The sequence below is a fragment of the Elgaria multicarinata genome, chromosome 8 (genome assembly GCF_023053635.1).
Source record: "Elgaria multicarinata webbii isolate HBS135686 ecotype San Diego chromosome 8, rElgMul1.1.pri, whole genome shotgun sequence".
Classification (NCBI taxonomy): domain Eukaryota; kingdom Metazoa; phylum Chordata; class Lepidosauria; order Squamata; family Anguidae; genus Elgaria; species Elgaria multicarinata.
In genome coordinates this window covers 100,476,565-100,495,347 of record NC_086178.1, presented here as the reverse complement: position 1 = coordinate 100,495,347, position 18,783 = coordinate 100,476,565, and the positions used below count along the sequence as shown (strand labels likewise).

The 18,783-nt window shown below is 41.1% G+C and overlaps 1 protein-coding gene across 3 annotated transcripts in view; it reads left to right on the top strand.

The window, feature by feature from the left end:
• The window catches only part of GRID1 (glutamate ionotropic receptor delta type subunit 1), a 906,582-nt gene that overhangs the window by 873,059 nt on the left and 14,740 nt on the right, over positions 1 to 18,783 (top strand). The window contains exons 15-16 of one of the 3 annotated variants that reach the window (XM_063133110.1): positions 2,070 to 2,310; positions 2,589 to 2,678. In XM_063133110.1, coding sequence (XP_062989180.1) covers positions 2,070 to 2,310; positions 2,589 to 2,678 — 331 coding nt within the window. Of the gene's footprint in view, positions 1 to 2,069; positions 2,311 to 2,583; positions 2,679 to 18,783 lie in introns of those variants that run through there. The other 2 variants (XM_063133112.1, XM_063133111.1) reach the window with 2 other exon arrangements.

Here is an 18,783-nt window from a genome sequence, read left to right as displayed (position 1 = left end):
TTCCTTGGCCACTTCCAGGTTGTGCCAGCAAAAGCCATACGCTGCGGCAGTACAATAACCTCATAATTATTGCACCAGCAAGCACTGTGTCTGCACATCCGAAGTTGGAGACATTTTTCTCCCTCTCTTATAATAATAGAACCCAATGGGGTCATCCCATGAAGCTGATTAGCAAGAGATTCAGGACAGATAAAAGGAAGTTCTGCTTCACACAGTGCATAGTTAATTATGGAATTTGCTACCACAAGGTGTCGTGATGCTGATGGCCACCAATTTGGATGGCTTTAAAAGGCAGCTGGATAAATTCCTGGAGGAGAAGGCTGTTCATGACTACTAGTCCTGATGGCTATGTGCTACCTCCAGTATCAGAGGCAGTAAGCCTATATACCATTCACTGGGGAACATGGGCAGGAGGGTGCTGTTGCACCCGTGTCCTGCTTGTGGTTTCTTGGCCGAGAGCTGGTTGGCCACTGTGTGAACAGAGTCCTGGATTAGTTGATGATTATATTTATATTCCGTGCAAAAGCGAGGGAAAGAAGCACCACCAAACCGAGGAAAAATGGGGGGCGCAACGCTCTATTGCTATAAATCTTTATTTTTTTATTCTTAAATCAATTCTTCAATGAAGAATTGATTTATGAATAAAAATAACAGTTTATACCACCAGAGTTTTGTGCTCACCTTTTTTCCTATATTTAACATCCCACATTTTCTGTAATACTGGGACTCAAGGTGGTTTACGCGATTAAAACGTATATAATTAAAACATAAATATAAATTTACAAAAGTTAAAATAGAATTAAACCCACAGTAAAACTAAAAACATTTTTTTATTTAAAAAACAACACAGTAACAACAACAAAACAAAACAAAACAGTTCCAGAGTATTTCCAAAAGCCTGCTGGAACAAAAAAGTTTTTGCTTGCTTTTGAAAGTGTGAAAAGGAGGGAGCCAGTCTAGCCTCCCTGGGAAGGGAATTCCAGAGCCTTGGAGCAACCACTGAGAAGGCCCTCTCTCGCATACCCATCAAGTGTGCCTGTGATTTGGGTGTGACCCAGAGAAAGGCATCCCCAGAAGATCTCAGAGCACAGGCAGACTCGTATGAGGGAATACGGTATTTCAGACAACCTGGACCCAAGCTGTATAAAGCTTTCTAGGTGATAACCAGCACTTTGGATGGACCCTTGGTCTGATCCAGCATGGCTCTTATGTTCTTGTTATGTTACGTTAGACCACTTCCTCACTGCAAAGCAAGCCCAAACTGTGGCTGTTCAAAAAGAAGGCAGAATGACTACTGCATAAGAATGCCCTGAAAGAAGATTCCCTATATGTTCTTGGCCAACTCTAGTTGCAGAATGGTCACTGTCCAGCAACGTCCTCTTCATGTGCACACATGTAGATAATAATGCAGCTTTGCATCGTGGGGTGGGGAAGGGGAAGATCCAGAGGTGAGGTTTAGTTAGCACACCCAGAGCTCGGCCTTGCTTTGCACTGGGATGGCAGTGGTGCACATACAGTTAGGTCTTGCTTTGCAGTTGTGCGGTCTTAGGGGATTTACAACCAGGTAGTATTTCTGCAGCCACACTTGGGATTTGCACTTTCCAAAGCCGTGAAGAACTTGAGCCATGAAAGGGAAGAATGGGAGTAGAGGTTCATCACAACAAACGTCATTGCTGATATGCAGAGGTCAAAAGAATTGTATCTCAACAAACCAAGTCAACGTTGCGCTAAGACTTGTGCAGCAATTTGCAGAGCAGTGACACCACTAGAATTACTCGTACTAACGCATCACTGGATCCAACCCAATGTGGGAAAAGGTCCTTACATAGTGATTTTTATTTATTTAATTTTGTGGTGGCTTTCTGAGTCTGAGATTATTAGTATTGATTTTTTGGAGAAGTTTTTGGAGTTCATCTCTTGTTTATTGTGCAATTGATTTACATTTTGTCTGTGAACACAATGCATGCCGACTGTCCATTTTCACTGTTTCAGTCACAGGTTTCCTCTGGGTAGGCTTTCCTCATAGAAAAAATAACGCTTGTGGTTTCCCCCAAAATAAATTTCCGCAGGATCTTAGAACTGCAAGAAGCTGGATACTTGGATGTGTTCAAAGAAAAATGGTGGCCACGGATGGGACGTTGTGATTTGAACAGCCACACCAATGCACAGACGGATGGGAAGGCCTTGAAGCTTCACAGTTTTGCAGGGGTCTTCTGCATTTTGGCAGTGGGCCTGCTCCTGGCCTGTTTGGTGGCAGCCCTGGAGTTATGGTGGAGCAGCAACCGTTGTCATCAAGAAACACCAAAAGAGGTCCATAACTTTTATTCTTATCACAATTAGGAGTAGAAAGTATAAAACTCTCAGAGAGGGGAAAAAGAGAGAGCATGCTGAAGCTGTGGAAACCATAGGTGCTCTCACACAACTCACTGGATTACGACTGGAGATAATTGCATTTAAATACAGGCTTTTATAATGTTATCTTTTCTTTTTCTTTTTTCTTAAAAAAAAATCCCTAATGTTTGTATTTTATGGAAGGTACCAAAATGTCAGCTCTGGCAACTAAAGTCCTGTATTTATTTATAGAGCAGATACAACCTGGGCAGCAGCAGCACTGCAAACATTCCCACATTGCCCCACCATTGTGCCTCAACCTTGCCATGGAGAGACCATCTTTAGGGGTAAGAGAGTAGCTCAGGCACCATGCCTTTTGCCCCCCTCTTTTAAGAATGACAGACAAGGATGTTTAGGGATGCCTTAAATGCATAGAAGCAACACCCCTGATTCCTGCAAAAAAAGAAAAGAAAAAAAAGGGATTCCAGACACAGCTCAAGTTGATTTAATGGCCACACTGGGGGATTGCCAAGTTGATGCCAATGACACATCCATCCAAAGCCCCACACAATGGTATATGCTTCCCAACACTCCTCTGGACTGTTTTCTGAACTTCTGGTATTATATCAAAGAATAGAGTACTTAGAGTACAGGAAGATAATGCCCTCCTTGCCCTGGCCATAGTAAGTGCAAGGCTCTTTGCCTCATGGTGCCCCCCCCCACCTTGGTGAATGCAACAGAAGACATAATTAGAGCCTCGTGTGGCGCAGAGTGGTAAGCGGTAGTTACTGCAGCAGAAACTCTCCCCACGGCCTGAGTTCGATCCCAGCGGAGGCTGGTTCTCAGGCAGCCGGCTCAGGCTGACTCAGCCTTCCATCCTTCCGAGGTCGGTACAATGAGTACCCAGCTGGCTGGGGGAAAGGTAACTGCGACTGGGGAAGGCAACGGCAAACCACCCCGCTACAAAGACTGCCAAGAAAACGTCAGCGAAAGCAGGCGTCCCTCTAGGAGTCAGCAGTGACTCAAGTGCTTGCACGAGAGGTTCCTTTCCCTTTCCTGGTGACATGAATTTTGAATTAACAGCCTACTATGGATCAGCTAGAAATAAGTGACCCTCAACAATTAAACAAGTACATATAACTAATGACCCACTAAGCTGAAGACAGTGCATACAGAGTCATGTACTGTGGCTTGCCAGAGCTTAAGAATCCCTCGATTTCTGCAGCCTCAGGTAAGCAACAAGGCCATGAAGCTGATGGGCTACCACATAAGGCTGGTAGGCTGTGCACAGCTTGGTGGGTGTTGTATAGGCCTTCCTTTAACAGCCTCTGATTAATAATAATTAATAATAATAATAATAATAATAATAATAATAATAATGTATACTATTTAAAGGGAGCCAATTAAAGGTCTGCTCATGAAATGAGGACTGAAATAGACCCTTTCGAGTTTGCTTATGCTCACTGTAGAGAGGGGCCTGCATTCCAAGATGTGACACTGTATGCCATTTCTTACAGTTTGCACATCGTGCAGTCAGGGAGGGTTTGCAAAGAATGATGTGAAAATACACCAGTGAAGAACTCTAGACTGTCCCCATGTGGCCTTATGTAACTCCATCTTCTTTGTGGAGGGAAGTATTCCTTTACAAAGGAAGTGTGGGAACAGTACATAAATAAGGCAAGTGCTGTTACAGAAATATGTAATGCTGTTTTCCTTTGTGTGGACAGATGAATGAATCTTTATTCTGTTCATTAATAACACAATGGCATTCAGGCCTCAAGACTCGTGGATGTTTACCCTCCCCCGCCCCATTCTTGTCCCTTTCTAAAAATAATGCTTTTCAGAATTAAATGAATGGCTTTCAGTTAAAGTGTCTCTCATAGAAAGGATATTAAATTGCCCATTATCAAAGGTTTTCCTTGCAAATATTTCAAAGCAACCATCATCAGCCTGTTATAGCCATGTCTTGTAAACAAAGAAAGGAAAGGAAAAGCAGCAGCTGTTTGCATCAATTAAAATCTTTAACAATCTCACCTCTCTGAGACATCAAGGCACTTGAGCCTTTTCTAAACTTGAACAGATGTTTTGTACCAGTAAGTTAAAGCAACAGCCATGCCTTAGCTGAGGGAAGAACACAGGAACTATCACTTCTCATTTTTATTTCTGTAGTTGCCAAGGGTACTGCAGCAATTGACATGCCTACCACACATAAACTCGTCTGTCAAAGGCTTTTTAATGTATATATAATATCAGCCTCGTTGCCATTAACATGCCATTTGTCTGTGCTCTCTATTTGTCCATTCCATTTGTTTGCCATGCATTCAGTATCAAGCTTCGCATCCAGGGAGCCATTTTGTGTATAATCCCCCCCATGTATTTTTCTGAAAGGCAACTCCCCCCCCCCTTTTTTTTTTTTGGTAGAAAAATCAGTTGCTCAATTTGCTCATGAAGCCCTGAGCATCCTGATCTCTTTCCTCATTCCCAGGAAGATGGTGTGTGGAAAGATCCATCTGCGCACAGATATGCATTAATATGAGGGCTGAAGCATTTTGCTCATTCAATTTAGTAAATTAAACTAAACTTAAAGCATTTCACCCCAGTCTTATGCCTGTTCATTGGAAGCACCCAGGGCTAGGCAGGGGGAGGGGGGGCAGTGGGGCCAGTGGGCATGGGCCTACGATTTTGAGGGGCCCCGCTCAGCGGTGCAAGAACGTTTGAATGGATTAGCAGTTTTGAATATTAACATTGACAAGGCAAAGTTGCTTGATTGTTCCGTTGTTGATGATGAATTTGCCCAAAGAAAAGCACGGAAAGCATTTCTGAATGTGAAGAAGGGATGTCTTACATACATCTTGAATAAAAGTGCTTGCCATTACCTTTTTTATATAAATCGTTCTAGTTCATATGTATTTAGAACTGATTAAAAATACTTAATGAGCAGTTTGAAATGGGGCCTACATTTCCCATCTGGCCCGGGCCTAATACCAGCTGTGCCCAGCCCTGGAAGCACCCCACTGACGTCAGTGGGAGAGAGGGCCAAACAGGATGTGACAGGTTGCGAGAGAGACAGGATGTGTGAAAGAGGGCCAAACTCCATGTGATGTGGATCAGCGATAAGTATCTCCCATTTTTTTTTTTTTTTTTAAGAAACGAATAGCTGCCACAGAGAGTGGGATGGGATTAGATCAGGGCAGCAGCCATGGGCGTTTAGCATTTTCCTAAGTAAAACCTCTGTTGAAGCATTTTTCACACTGCATGATACCCTTTGCAAAGCAAATCTCTCTCTCTCTCTCTCTCTCTCTCTCTCTCTCTCACACACACACACACACACACACACACACACACACACAGACATACACACCTGCTGTCTTTCTTTCTTTCTTTCTTTCTTTCTTAAAGTGGGAGACCTGGATCACAGATCACGTTGAGTTTGGCCCGTCTTCCTCTGTAACTGTGTATAGCATTTCAGCCTTAGACTCATGTCCTAATATTGCTCACTAAACACATTGAAGAAAACGGGACTTGCTTCAGAGTAAACATGCGTAGGATCAGGCTGATTAATGGTTAAGGGCCTTAATTTATAAGGGGAGATTCTAATTGGTTAATTTGCATGTTGTAGGCATGCTTGTTAATTCTTTAGACTATTTTGATTCTAGAACGCTATAGAAAGGATAAAAATATATTAAGAATGGCCTTTCTAAAAAATTGCAAATTTATGGAAAAAATCCTTTATGAAATAAGAAGCTATCGCCCACATTATCCACTATCTAAAAAGAGGTTTTGGTGATATGATGACTTGTTTAAATTTAATCAGTTAATAAATGCACGTGATTAACTATTTAATCAGTTGATAGCTACAGTAAATGTGCTTTCACTTTTTGCTGCATGCTTTGATTCTGTAGTTCTCACCACTTCTAAATCTATTATCCTGGTCATTTCACATGTTATCAACTGAGCAGGTCCATGCCTCTGAAAGGTGTACCCCATAAAATGTGTGAGCTCCGCATACCTCCCGTTCTTTAACCATGTGTACAATACATGCACATAATACAGGGAGTCATAGGGCTCATCGACACCAAGCAGGATATCTCACTCTGAAAGTGGTATGAAAGCGTTATATAAAAGGCAGGAACCACACTACTGCTTTATAGCGGTATTGAAGTGCACTGACAATTGTTGGGGCCCATTGACACATACCATATACCGCTTTCATACCACTTTCAGAGTATTGTATGTCCTGCTTGGTGTAGATGTGTCATGGGCCCCAACAGTTGTCAGTGTACTTCAGTACCATTATAAAGCACTGGTGTAAATCCTGCAGTGCACTTCAATACTGCTATAAAGCAGGAGTGTGGTTCCTGTCTTTTATATACCACTTTCATACAACTTTCATAGTGAGATATCCTGCTTGGTTTAGATGAGCCCATAGTTGGTCCTTGGTCCACACACTATGAACGTATAATGGATATATGGTTAAGAAATTAGATGAATGTGTTTTGTATGGAATAAGGTATGCATATGTTAAGGGGCCTTGAGATGCACCTCCTTAAAGCAGCCATATAGGATGTTACTCTTAAAACTGATGTACTTACATGTGGTCTTACAAAAGTCTTACCTATGCAAGGTTCTTATAATCCAACTAGAGCTGAGCCAAACCTTGCAGCCTAACATTTCTTTGCATATTGAAGGGAGAAGTTTGGTGAAATTTTCAGGGGATGGGTGGGTTGCTCCTTACCTTACTTTATGATGTAAGCCTTAGTTTTTCCTTGTTCTTTAAGTTTTAAAAATTAAATTCTTACCGGCTTATAACAGCATGAGGCTCTCTGCAGTATCCTGGCTTGCAGCATTTTCTACAATGTCCATGTGACTATGTTGCATCATGATATAACCCACCCACCAACCCCGTCCTTGCCCCTGTCCACACAAAATCACCAAAGTCCTCCCAATCACTTTAGCAGCAGAACACTGGCTCCACTTTTATGGGCCATAAATGGACCCACGGATGGGGGTGATTTTTGTCCCCCCTTTAAATCCAACATATAGAGTTGGGTTGGATTTCTCTGGGCTTAAGCACACCAAACTGCATTGGACAGTGGCCATACTCTTTTTCCAGGCATCCATATTAGAAAATGGACTCCAACGTCACAGTCAACTGTTAAATGGAAGTCAGTTGTGTTTTATATCAAGGTATGCTAACTACATCCTGTTTCCATTCAGTTAGGAAAGGTGTTATTCCACCATTCTTTAATGTGTTACTGTGTTTCTTCTCCCATTTCTTTCTTTTCCAATTTCCTACATATAATTTGAATGGCATTCTGACTGTTCCAAGTTTCCTTAATGCTTTGAAAAACTCCAGCTTTGCTAATATGACTGTCTCTTGGCGTCAGGACCGAGTCATTAATTGCTTAAAGCCTTTAGCATTGTAAAAAGCTAACAGCCCACTCCAAAGAACTGCTTTGCCAGCAAGTAAACACTTTGCATAGGCCATGCTCACTGACCACTGTATTCGTGTAGTCTTTCAATCAATTGCGTCCTGCCAGCATTACAGGGATTTTACACCAGGATTTGACAGCAAACTAACTGCAGAAGATTTGAGAGAAACCACATTTTGGGGAATTTTCTTCTAGAGAAATTCTTTTTAACTAAACTGAGAAGGAGGAGGTATTGTAAAAAAATAAATAACAAATATAGGAACATCTTTAGGTAGCTCTTAGGAACTGTCAGTAATCTTGATAGCTGAACATGATGGAGGAATATTCCTACACCAGTTTAATATGGCATTTAAGCTTTAGTGCAGAATTGGGCATGATCTGAAAGCCTTTTACTGCATTGGCTCCCTTTACATCATTGCTTACCATGGAGAATATGGTGCTGGCATTTTACCTTGAAGATACTTTGTAGCTCTTTGGAATCAGCTTATTTTTGTTTCTTGAGTTTTCATTTGAACCAACAGCAATCAAAAAGAATATGCACTGGACTTACTAACCCTATCCTAATTTACATCTGCATCATTTTATGGGAGTTGATAAGGAGCACCAGAAGTTAGATGCTTGCTGTCAGTGAGACAGTGGGCAAGTCTACACCGAAGGGTTATCCCAGGAAAATGGAGGGATTGTCCCTGCCTGCTCTTGGGATCCCCTGTGTGGCATTTGGATTCACAGTATCGATCCTGGGACAATCCTGGGATATAGGGCTGGTGTAGACATGCCCAGTGAGAGAGTCTTCATGGAGAGCCAGTGTGGTGTAGTGGCTAAGGTGTTGGCCTGGGAGTCGGGAGATCCGAGTTCTAGTCCCCTCTGGGCCATGGAAACCCACTGGGTGACTTTGGACCAGTCACAGACTCTCAGCCCAACTTACCTCACAGGGTTGTTGTTGTGAGGATAAAGTGGAGAGGAGGATTATGTACGCCGACTTGGGTTCCTTGGAGGAAAAAAGGAGGGATTTAAATGTAATAAATAAATAAAAATAAGATATGCTGACACTTTGAACATTTTTTTTCGTAATTACTGGGAAAGGAATTCAGCAACAGTGATCTTTTTACAGTGTATTTCTATTAACCTTGCACAGTATTTCTCCTGTTACTACTGACCCTTCATCCTGTTAACATACCTGTTAAAGGTTTTGGTCACAGACACAAATTCTTCTTTTGATTGCAATTCTCTATGAGAAAACAAACTCACCTGTCCTGCATTTAATCTACAAACCTATGTCTCAGCATAAATTTCAGACATACTTTGATCATTTATTTCTTACTAATTCCTTACAGATGAAGAAGTGAACAAGTTTTGTTATGTAACAATACTAGGAACAGAAGCTTTAAAAGAGGACAAGGGTTCCCATTTCTTTACCACTTGTATAGAAAAGGGAATTTCAGCAAGGGCATCTACAAATGTTGTACTTAATACCAACTTGCTTGGTGTCCTTCCTCTTTCCCCCTCTCTTGCTGTGAAGTGAAAACAGCTGTCTGTTAAAATCATCTTAAAACAACAGCTTTGTTGCTCTTTAACACCAGAAAGTGAGTTCTGCTTGCCTAACATTTCCTTATCTGGCGATGTAAAATAGGGTGACTATATGAAAAGGAGGACAGGGCTCTTGTACCTTTAACAATTGTATGGAAATGGTGATTTCTGCAGGTGTCATTGGTATGTATGCAGCACCAGGTGAAATTCCCTCTTCATCACAACAGTTAAAACTGCAGGAGCCCTGCCCTCTTTTGCATCTGGTCACTCTAGTATAGCTCCTGCAGCTTTTACTGTTGTGATGCAAATGACACCTGCTGAAATTCCCTTTTCAATACAACTGTTAAAGATACAGGAGCCCTGTGGTCATCCTATGTAAAAAAGAAAGAAAAAAAAAGCACTCCATGAAGATGACTTTTTCTTCTTAGATGCTCTTCCTGGCCCAGTAGTGAGATTAGCATTGCAGAAGCTAAAATAGTGGCATTTTGCCACTGTCCGTACCTTCTAACCCACACACTCCCCCTCTCACTCCCTTAACTATATATAGATACACTTCAGCTCCTCCCACTCTTTCACAGCCAATCAAAGCACTCCCCTTCAACCATCCAATCCACATGCAAGCATTCAACCCCCCTCTACTAATTGTAAGTATCTTGAGGTCTACTTATTTCCTGAAACTTATACATATAAACAATAACTTTGTGTGTATTACATTTATATCATATAAGGCAGCTGAACATGTCAAACACCACTAAAGTTACTAGGCAGAATTCAGAGAAAAGTGTGGATGCTGAAGTTACATGGAAATGAAATCAGAGACACAGACTCATAGTTGGGCTGTGCCTGATGGAACCAGAGATGCGTTCTCATACAAAGCAGTTTTTTCACTAGAGGGCCATTTTAGCAATCACTGCAGAATGGGACCTCATGGAACTGTCCAGCCTCAAGACATCTAATGTTTGATGAACTCTGAGGTAGCCACCACAGATTTTCAAGATTGCCCCAAATCATGGAGTTTACAGATTCTATTGGATGCGTCCATAGTGGCATTTTGCCACTGTCCGTACCTTCACTCATCTTCCTGCCAACGGATATCTTCTTGAAATCCTCACACACAAGGTTCCAGTTTGCAAAACTTTTGAACTCAACACTTGAGGTGATATTTTCTTACAATATTGCCATACGTCCTCTGGTATTGTAGGAGGGTGAAGTTCTTCCTTCCTGTGAGGCTGCTGGCCTTACATGGTTTGTGCCTTGTCTTGCCCTACAGAACAGCAGCTTGATTTATACCATGGGGGATTATAACGCATAATTCTAACCTACCTCAAAACATTTGGATTTAAAAATGTTTTCCTTTCGTAGAGCCAGCCCTGTGTAATATATCCATTGCTGCACAGTACCAAGTCAGGCGGCAGGTAGCGTGGCTTTGAGCACATGTCGAATATTTGAAAGCTCCCTCTTGTCAAAAACACGCTTTACATTTAAAGCTAGCATGTCAGGGAGAAGACTAGGCCACAGCCTCTGCTTTGAAATACTGGTTTTGTATATGCCGGGATTTGTTTGAAGGAGCATTCAAACTTTTGATCTCCCACTTGCAAAGAAGCTAGGAATGGCTTCCAAACTCCATTTATTTTATCAAAATATTTGTTAGTTACTCTTCAGGCTTGGCAGGCAATATATGAAATACAATGCCATAAATACGGGAAAACAACAATAACAAATTACAGCAACACATTAAAAAGTTCAGCCAAAAAAACCAACATAAAACTAAACAGCCTGGATTTTTTTTTTTAAAAAAGAAGTTTTCACCTGACACTGCAAATATTATCTATAAATACATATTTGCTCATTTGATAACATGTGAAATGGTCCGTAGTCAATGGGCTAAATTTGCAACATTGTTCTCTATAGAATCTTAAATATTTAGCAATGGAGACATTACTGATCATGTAGCTTGGGTTCTACAACTACTACTTTTCTTGGAAATGGAAAAAAATAACCCTAGAGCTGAGAGATTATAGTAGCCATCATTTAGCACTTGTGCTCAGGCTTCATTATACTTAACCATGGATCTCTTTCAAGATACAATTAATACAACTGGGATCTCTACACATGTTCAGTATGAACTGTTTTGGGATCTGAGTACCCTTTTTTTGTGTGTGTGTGGCCATTTCATACTTCCCCCACTCATCTGCCTAGTTCTGCCCTCTCCCCGGCTTTCTTTTATAGTTCTTTTCCAGCTCTTTTTCCTGTTCCATGTGAAGGAAAACACAAGAGAACTTAAATGTCACTATATTTTCCCCTTCAAACTTCAAACTGCTGCATTTCAAAGCTCTTTTCCAGCTCTTTTTCCTGTTCCATGTGAAGGAAAACACAAGAGAACTTAAATGTCACTATATTTTCCCCTTCATTGTATGTTTATATTTTATGTTGCTTTTTAAATTATTATTTTCCTGTATTTCGATCACATGTCTGAAATTTGTGTACCTTTTTTTTTCTTTTGCTTATGTTTCTCCTTTAAATAAGCATCTGTATGTATCGTTGTATTGTACTCTAATTTTCTAAGATAAAATAAACTTTTGGGAGCAGGAAATAAATAATTTCACTACTGGCAAAACAGTGTAGTGGAGTGGTAGGTTTTTCAAGACAAACTGCTGCATTTCAAAGTTGGCAAAAATAATTAGGAGAGTTCTTGGGGTGTTGATAAGCTTTCAGAGGCAAGCAGCCATCTCCTCACTGTAATGCATAGGGATAATATTACACAGGACCAGTTCATACATACATGGGGAGTACTCAATATCTCATCATTTACAGCCCAATCCTATTGCTGTCTACTCAGAAGTAAGGGCCACTGAATCCAATGGGATTATTATGAGGCAAATGTATATAAGATTGCAGCCTTAATTATGTAACACACTAGGCAGGATCTACACTACTGCTTTAAAACAGTTTATAACAGTAGTGACAACTGTTGAGGACCAGGACACACTCCATATACAGTTCTCAAAACGTTTTCAAACTGTTATATCCTGCTTTGTGTAGATCTGGCCTTAGAAGCTTGAATGTGTAACTGATTCCATTTAAAAGCATTGTGTCTGAGGCCCTGCAAGGTTGGACGAAAGTTCTCTCTGTGTTGTTTGATCTGTGATGGCTCATTCACATGCATGCAAGCCCAGCACATGATGCTGCCATGTATGTTGATGTGTGAGCCTGTCCTTTAGTAGCAAAACACAAGGCTCTAGGCAGAAAAGACCCAAGAAAGGAAAATGCAATGGGGAAAAAACCCTGAGCTCTGCTTTATCGCCTGTGTATATTACAGACAGCCAAAACCCCAATCTGGATTGCAACCTTCACAATGGCAAAATTGGGTACATGCAATGTAAAATCTCATTGGAACGCTGTGATGCACTGCCCTCCTGTGTCATCTCAACTTTACCTGAGACACCCACAAGCCCCTGACAAGACTGTCCACACCACTAGCACCCTGGACCACTTCATTCCCCCCTGTGCTAATGATATGTTTGAGGGGTTAAGTCTACTGCTGCTGCTGCTCCTGTCTCGCCTCTTCCTCAGACCCACAGCCCAGCAACCGAGCCCTCAGTTTCCCATTCCGCTGCCACCATTTGTTGCCTTGTCCTCACACTCCTCCACAAACCACACCAGTTGTTGGTAAATATAACTGGAATTTATTAACTCAAGTAAATGCATGTATAAGCTTAATGGTTTCCTCAGTTCAAATGCGTATAGTTACAAGGTTCAAAGCGTATTGGTTTCAGTCACTTCTTTATTACAAGGTTCCACTATATAGCCCTAAAATCATCTACTTCTCTCATATAATCATCCACTTCTCTCTACCCCACTTCACAGAATTCTAACCCACACACTCCCCCTCTCACTCCCTTAACTATATATAGATACACTTCAGCTCCTCCCACTCTTTCACAGCCAATCAAAGCACTCCCCTTCAACCATCCAATCCACATGCAAGCATTCAACCCCCCTCTACTAATTGTAAGTATCTTGAGGCCTACTTATTTCCTGAAACTTATACATATAAACAATAACTTTGTGTGTATTACATTTATATCATATAAGGCAGCTGAACATGTCAAACACCACTAAAGTTACTAGGCAGAATTCAGAGAAAAGTGTGGATGCTGAAGTTACATGGAAATGAAATCAGAGACACAGACTCATAGTTGGGCTGTGCCTGATGGAACCAGAGATGCGTTCTCATACAAAGCAGTTTTTTCACTAGAGGGCCATTTTAGCAATCACTGCAGAATGGGACCTCATGGAACTGTCCAGCCTCAAGACATCTAATGTTTGATGAACTCTGAGGTAGCCACCACAGATTTTCAAGATTGCCCCAAATCATGGAGTTTACAGATTCTATTGGATGCCTCCATGGGAATTCTGTTGCGCAACAGCTATTGTGCTGTACAACATACATCTGCACATGGATTAGAAATCTAAGGAAACAGAGGACCAATGGGTTCCTCTTAACCAGTCAGCAAGGTACTACAGATGGCTGCCTCACCTAGTGCTTATATGCACACAGTGCCAAGTTAGAATTTGTTAAATGTTTATCTGCAATCTCTCTGTAAAGTCCTGACAAGTGAGAATAATTTTAGCTGTTTCTCTGGATCTCTGATCAAGTGCAGACGTGTAGCAAAAGTCTCTCCTCACCACTTGGCAGAATTTTATAGACAACTGGTTTATCAAATTGTTACATCCAAAATTTACCAGATAATATATTGTAGTAATTTGCCACTTAGTAAATTGTTGTTTGCATTCACCCACACTCACTATTGTAGACAACTACCCAGGCAAAAAAACACACAACTTCAACAATAACCTGACGGGATCTGAGCTGGCAGTGACCAAACACGAAAGAGATCTCAGGATTGTGGTGGACAGCTCAATGAAAATGTCAACCCAGTGTGCAGCCGCTGTAAAGAAGGCAAACTCTATGTTAGGCATTATAAGAAAAGGAATTGAGAATAAAACTGCCAGTATATCTAAGTGCGATCACACTTGGAATACTGTGTACAGTTCTGGACACCACACCTAAAATATATATTATTGAGCTGGAAAAAGTGCAGAAAAGGGCAACTAAAATGATTAAGGGGCTGGAGTATCTCCTGTATGAAGGAAGGCTGCAAGAGCTGGGATTGTTTAGCTTGGGGAAAAAGGAAGCTAAGGGGAGACCTGATAGAGGTGTACAAAATTATGCATGGTGTGGAGGTTTTCTCCCTCCCTCAAAATATTAGAACTCGAGGTCATCCCATAAAGCTGATTGGTGGGAGATTCAGGACAAATAAAAGGGAATACTTCTTCACACAGCACATAGTTAAATTCTTGAATTCACTACCACAAGATGTAGTGGTGACTACTAATTTGCATGGCTTTAAAAGGAGGTTGGATAAATTCCAGGAGGAGAAGGTTATCAATGGCTACTAGCCCTGACGGTTATGTGCTACCTCCAGTATCTGAGGAAGTAAGCCTATGTGCCCAAGTTGCTGGGGAAAATGGATGGGAGGGTGCTGTTGCACTGTGTCCTGCTTTGTTGTTCCCTGGCCGACAGCTGGATGGCCACTGTGTGAACAGAGTGCTGGACTAGATGGACCTTTGGTCTGATCCAGCATGACATTTCTTATGTTCTTAAAGCCTTTTAGAATAGAATCAAGACATGCCATATTGCGGAAAGTTTTTGGGGGGGCATTACTAAAATAGGAGGGTTCCAATCTGAGAAGTCATTGTCTATATTTCCCCTTCACCAGAAGTCTTAGAGGATGCAAGACATCCTCTATGACCAGAAATCTTAGAGGATGCACAGGATATACACACAATTACCCATTTTTTCTATCCGCAGAGGACACTGATGCAGTGAGATGTTAATGGACATTAGCCTATCAACACATTGGGATTTCCTGACAAAGTTTAAGCAACTCTAACCATACTAGGGCTCATGCCCGTAGAGGAAGGTGGAATTTACTCCAGAGTGGCTGGGATTATTCTACCCTTCTTCAAAACTGTTCAGAGTGGAAACATTTGGTTCTATACCTCCTTAATATTAATCACAGCAATTCACCTAATGAAACAAATCACTTTCATGAGAAAGTCAAATGAGAACAAAACTTAGTGTGTGTTTTTTTTAAAAAAAAAACCCGGATACAATCCTAATGAAGGTCATTAGGTCTCCAGGTGGGTACACATTTAGGCAGCCATATATTCTTGAATTAGGCAGAAATGTATATTTGAAGCTACACTCTGCTATGGCCATACCTTCATATGTAGTACTGAATGGAATGATCGTTAAGTGCTAAAGAAAAAAGTATCAGAATACGAAAGGAAAAATTGCTAACAGTGTTGAAACACATATATTTCCCTCTTTTTAGTAAACTAATATTAAAATGCCTGTGATGCTGATATGCAGAGATTAGTAGATGCAAAATATCATTAGGTCTTCAATTCCTTCCAGATACTCAATACTCACCATGCCAGAGATAATGAAAGGATATTGAAAACCTGTTTATTTGGCCGATATTTTCCATGGTAGTTGAATACAGTTTTCAGACATAAAAGTTGAAGTTGTGGCACTGAGCTATTTAGAAATCTAGTTCATTCTCATCCTCGATTTCTAGGGATGAGTGAGAAACGACTCATGCATGTAACACACAGTAGAGAAGGAAGGAACGCACAACGACTAATACACGGTCTTAATTAGTATGAAAAATAAGCACTAGAAGCCCTGTGAGACCCCATGTTGTGGATCAGGTTAACTTTGGGGCACTTTGCTAGGTCAGTGGTTATGAAACTCTTTTCCAGTAAATTTCCTGCCATTGGCCTAAAAAGCTAGTCCTAAGCACTCAGTTTAACTGTAGAAGCATGCATATGTACCATAATAATCTTATTCCAGAGCTGCTGGCTCTCTATACACTTGGCAGGATATACAGACACACATCAGATTTGTAACATGCATGTGCCCACAGTGGCCTCTTTGACTCTTGAGAGGTCTCCTGCAAAAATAAGTGGACCCCTAACATGTTGCACTGTTTTTTGAAGTACCTTTTCTTTATAAGATTTGCACACTACTTTTCTGTTCAACAATATCCAGAGCAACCTTTATACTACTCCAAAACACAAAACAACCCAGTTCTTGCCAGTCACATCCAGCAGTTTAACGTTTTGGTTTTTCTCGGTGTGTTGTCTGAGTAAACAATAAGAACTGTTTGAATTTCTTGGCTTAAGGCAAAGACATGAATGAATACACATTTAATAAACAACATCTTCACAACCAAATTAGGGGAAAACGCAGTTAATATTTTAAATTTTAAGTCAGTTGACACCCAAAAATCAGTGTTTGATTTGTTTGAATGGCTTTCAAGATTGATGGTTATACTCAGGCTCTGGTTGACTTGCAGCATTATTATATTGATGTTTACTTGGAAGTTAATGAATTCTGTGGGACTTACTCTTCAGTAAGTGTGCAGTGAATTGCAGCCCAAGTAAACTGTAATCAATCCAAGACTACCTTGAAATGAGTATTCCTTGTCATGTACACATGCGAGTGATGGCTGAATGTGATTGATCAATGAGGAAAATAAAATCTGAGGGAAATGAGGAGGTACTGTCCACTCTCCGAACCAAAACAAAACAATACCCCCACACCCTTTTTAAAGAAAGTGATTTTTAAAGAAATAATTTGCAAATGTTTGGCTTACTATCATCAGCTGTGAGTGGCCTAGGAATGCTTGTGTGCTCCATTGCTAGACTTCAAGCCACATTATTTGATCCTTTCCCCCCTCTCTCTTCTTCCTTTCCTTTTTCCCCTCATGGAGATTGCCAATGAGATGAGGCTGGGTCTCAGAACCATGGTGAGCATTAATAACACCACATCTGCTGTCACCCTGTGCTTGCAACCACTTCCCGAATCCTCCCATGCGCTTGCCCTTCCTGCTCCTTTAGTTGCCTGCAGTGAATGCGTACACCTCAGCGGCGCAAAGCCCAGATTCTCTCAGCATTCAACTCTGCCATTTTCAAACAGACCATTTTCAAAGACCTTGGCATGCTTAGAAAACAGTCTTCATTAGATGTGGCATTTTCCTGGGAAATGCAATCATTCATCCTCCTCTAGTGCTCTTTATCTGCATTGTTCTGAGTCAAACCATTGATCCATTGATCCCACAAAAGCATCTCAGGCAAAGGTCTTCCTGAGCGTTGCAACTGAGGTCCTATTAACTAGATAAGCTGGGGATTGAATCACGGACCTTCTGCATGCAAACCATATACTCTGCCACAGATCTATGACACCTCCCTTACCTTACAAAACCCTGTAACCACATCCCTTGCTTCTCCCCTAATCCAAGCCTGATTCACGTGTGTGAAAGGCCATTGAAACTCCCAAAGGCAACGTTCCATCCTATATGCTACTTGGCTTGGTCTGTGCTGGAGGGCCCATTCATGAGGTAAACGTATTTTGAAGTTTCACCTGCTTGTCTCATGTGAAAATACCATTTTGGGATACACTTGCTTTCTCTCATGTTGAGGAAGAAAGAAACAAATGTCCTATTTCAAGATTTTTCTACAAACCAAGGCCATAGCTAGACCTAAGGTTTATCCCTGCATCGTCCAGGGGTCAAACCTGTTCATCTAGGTGACGCACAGGGGATCCAGTGCTCAGGCAGGGGCGAACCCTGGATGATCCCAGGATAAACCTTAGGTCTAGCTGTGGCCCAAGTCTCTTTGATTATGAGTGTTCAATTCCCAGGTTTTTGTCAGTCAGCTCCAAGCCTCTCCCTCCCACTCAAAATTATTTCAAAAAAATAAAAAATAAAAATTGGGGAATTTTCCTTGGTCATTCATATATTTATATGAATTTGAAGAAAGGAAGTTGCAGGAACACACGTATAATGTCTCAACAGGTTCTATGTGCTGCTAGGCTGACATTGCTTTTGCCTAAAGCAAAAATGTGAAGAAAATTTGAAAGTCCCTCCTTAGGTGAAACATGAGGAATTTCAAGGGAATGTAAAACTTTTAATAAGCCTAACGAATTTTATCTGTGGGGTCAGGGTGGCTTCATTTATCCCTAATTTTAGTTTCCCCCATCATTAACTTTACTGGCAATTTGGGAAGTCATCAACATTCACCTGATTATGAAATAGTTTTGATGAGGGCTCAGAAACCAGATATTTATGTGTTAGGAGCACACATTTGTAGCTCTGCAAGGTTTCTTTCTATGCACTTGGCACACTCTCAAATGCATTTTTGACACAGCAGTCAGAAAACAAGCTTTTAAAAATGGCATTGAATCACACCAAAGGCCTGGGAATTGGTGAAAATTATGCCAACAATTACCTCTTCGATAAGAACTCTACCACTGAGTTTATTTATGCACACTAAAGATAGAGAAAACAGAGATTCATTTTTCTTCCTCTCTCATAATACAAGAACTCAAGATCAGCCAATGATTCAGGACAGACCCCAAGAA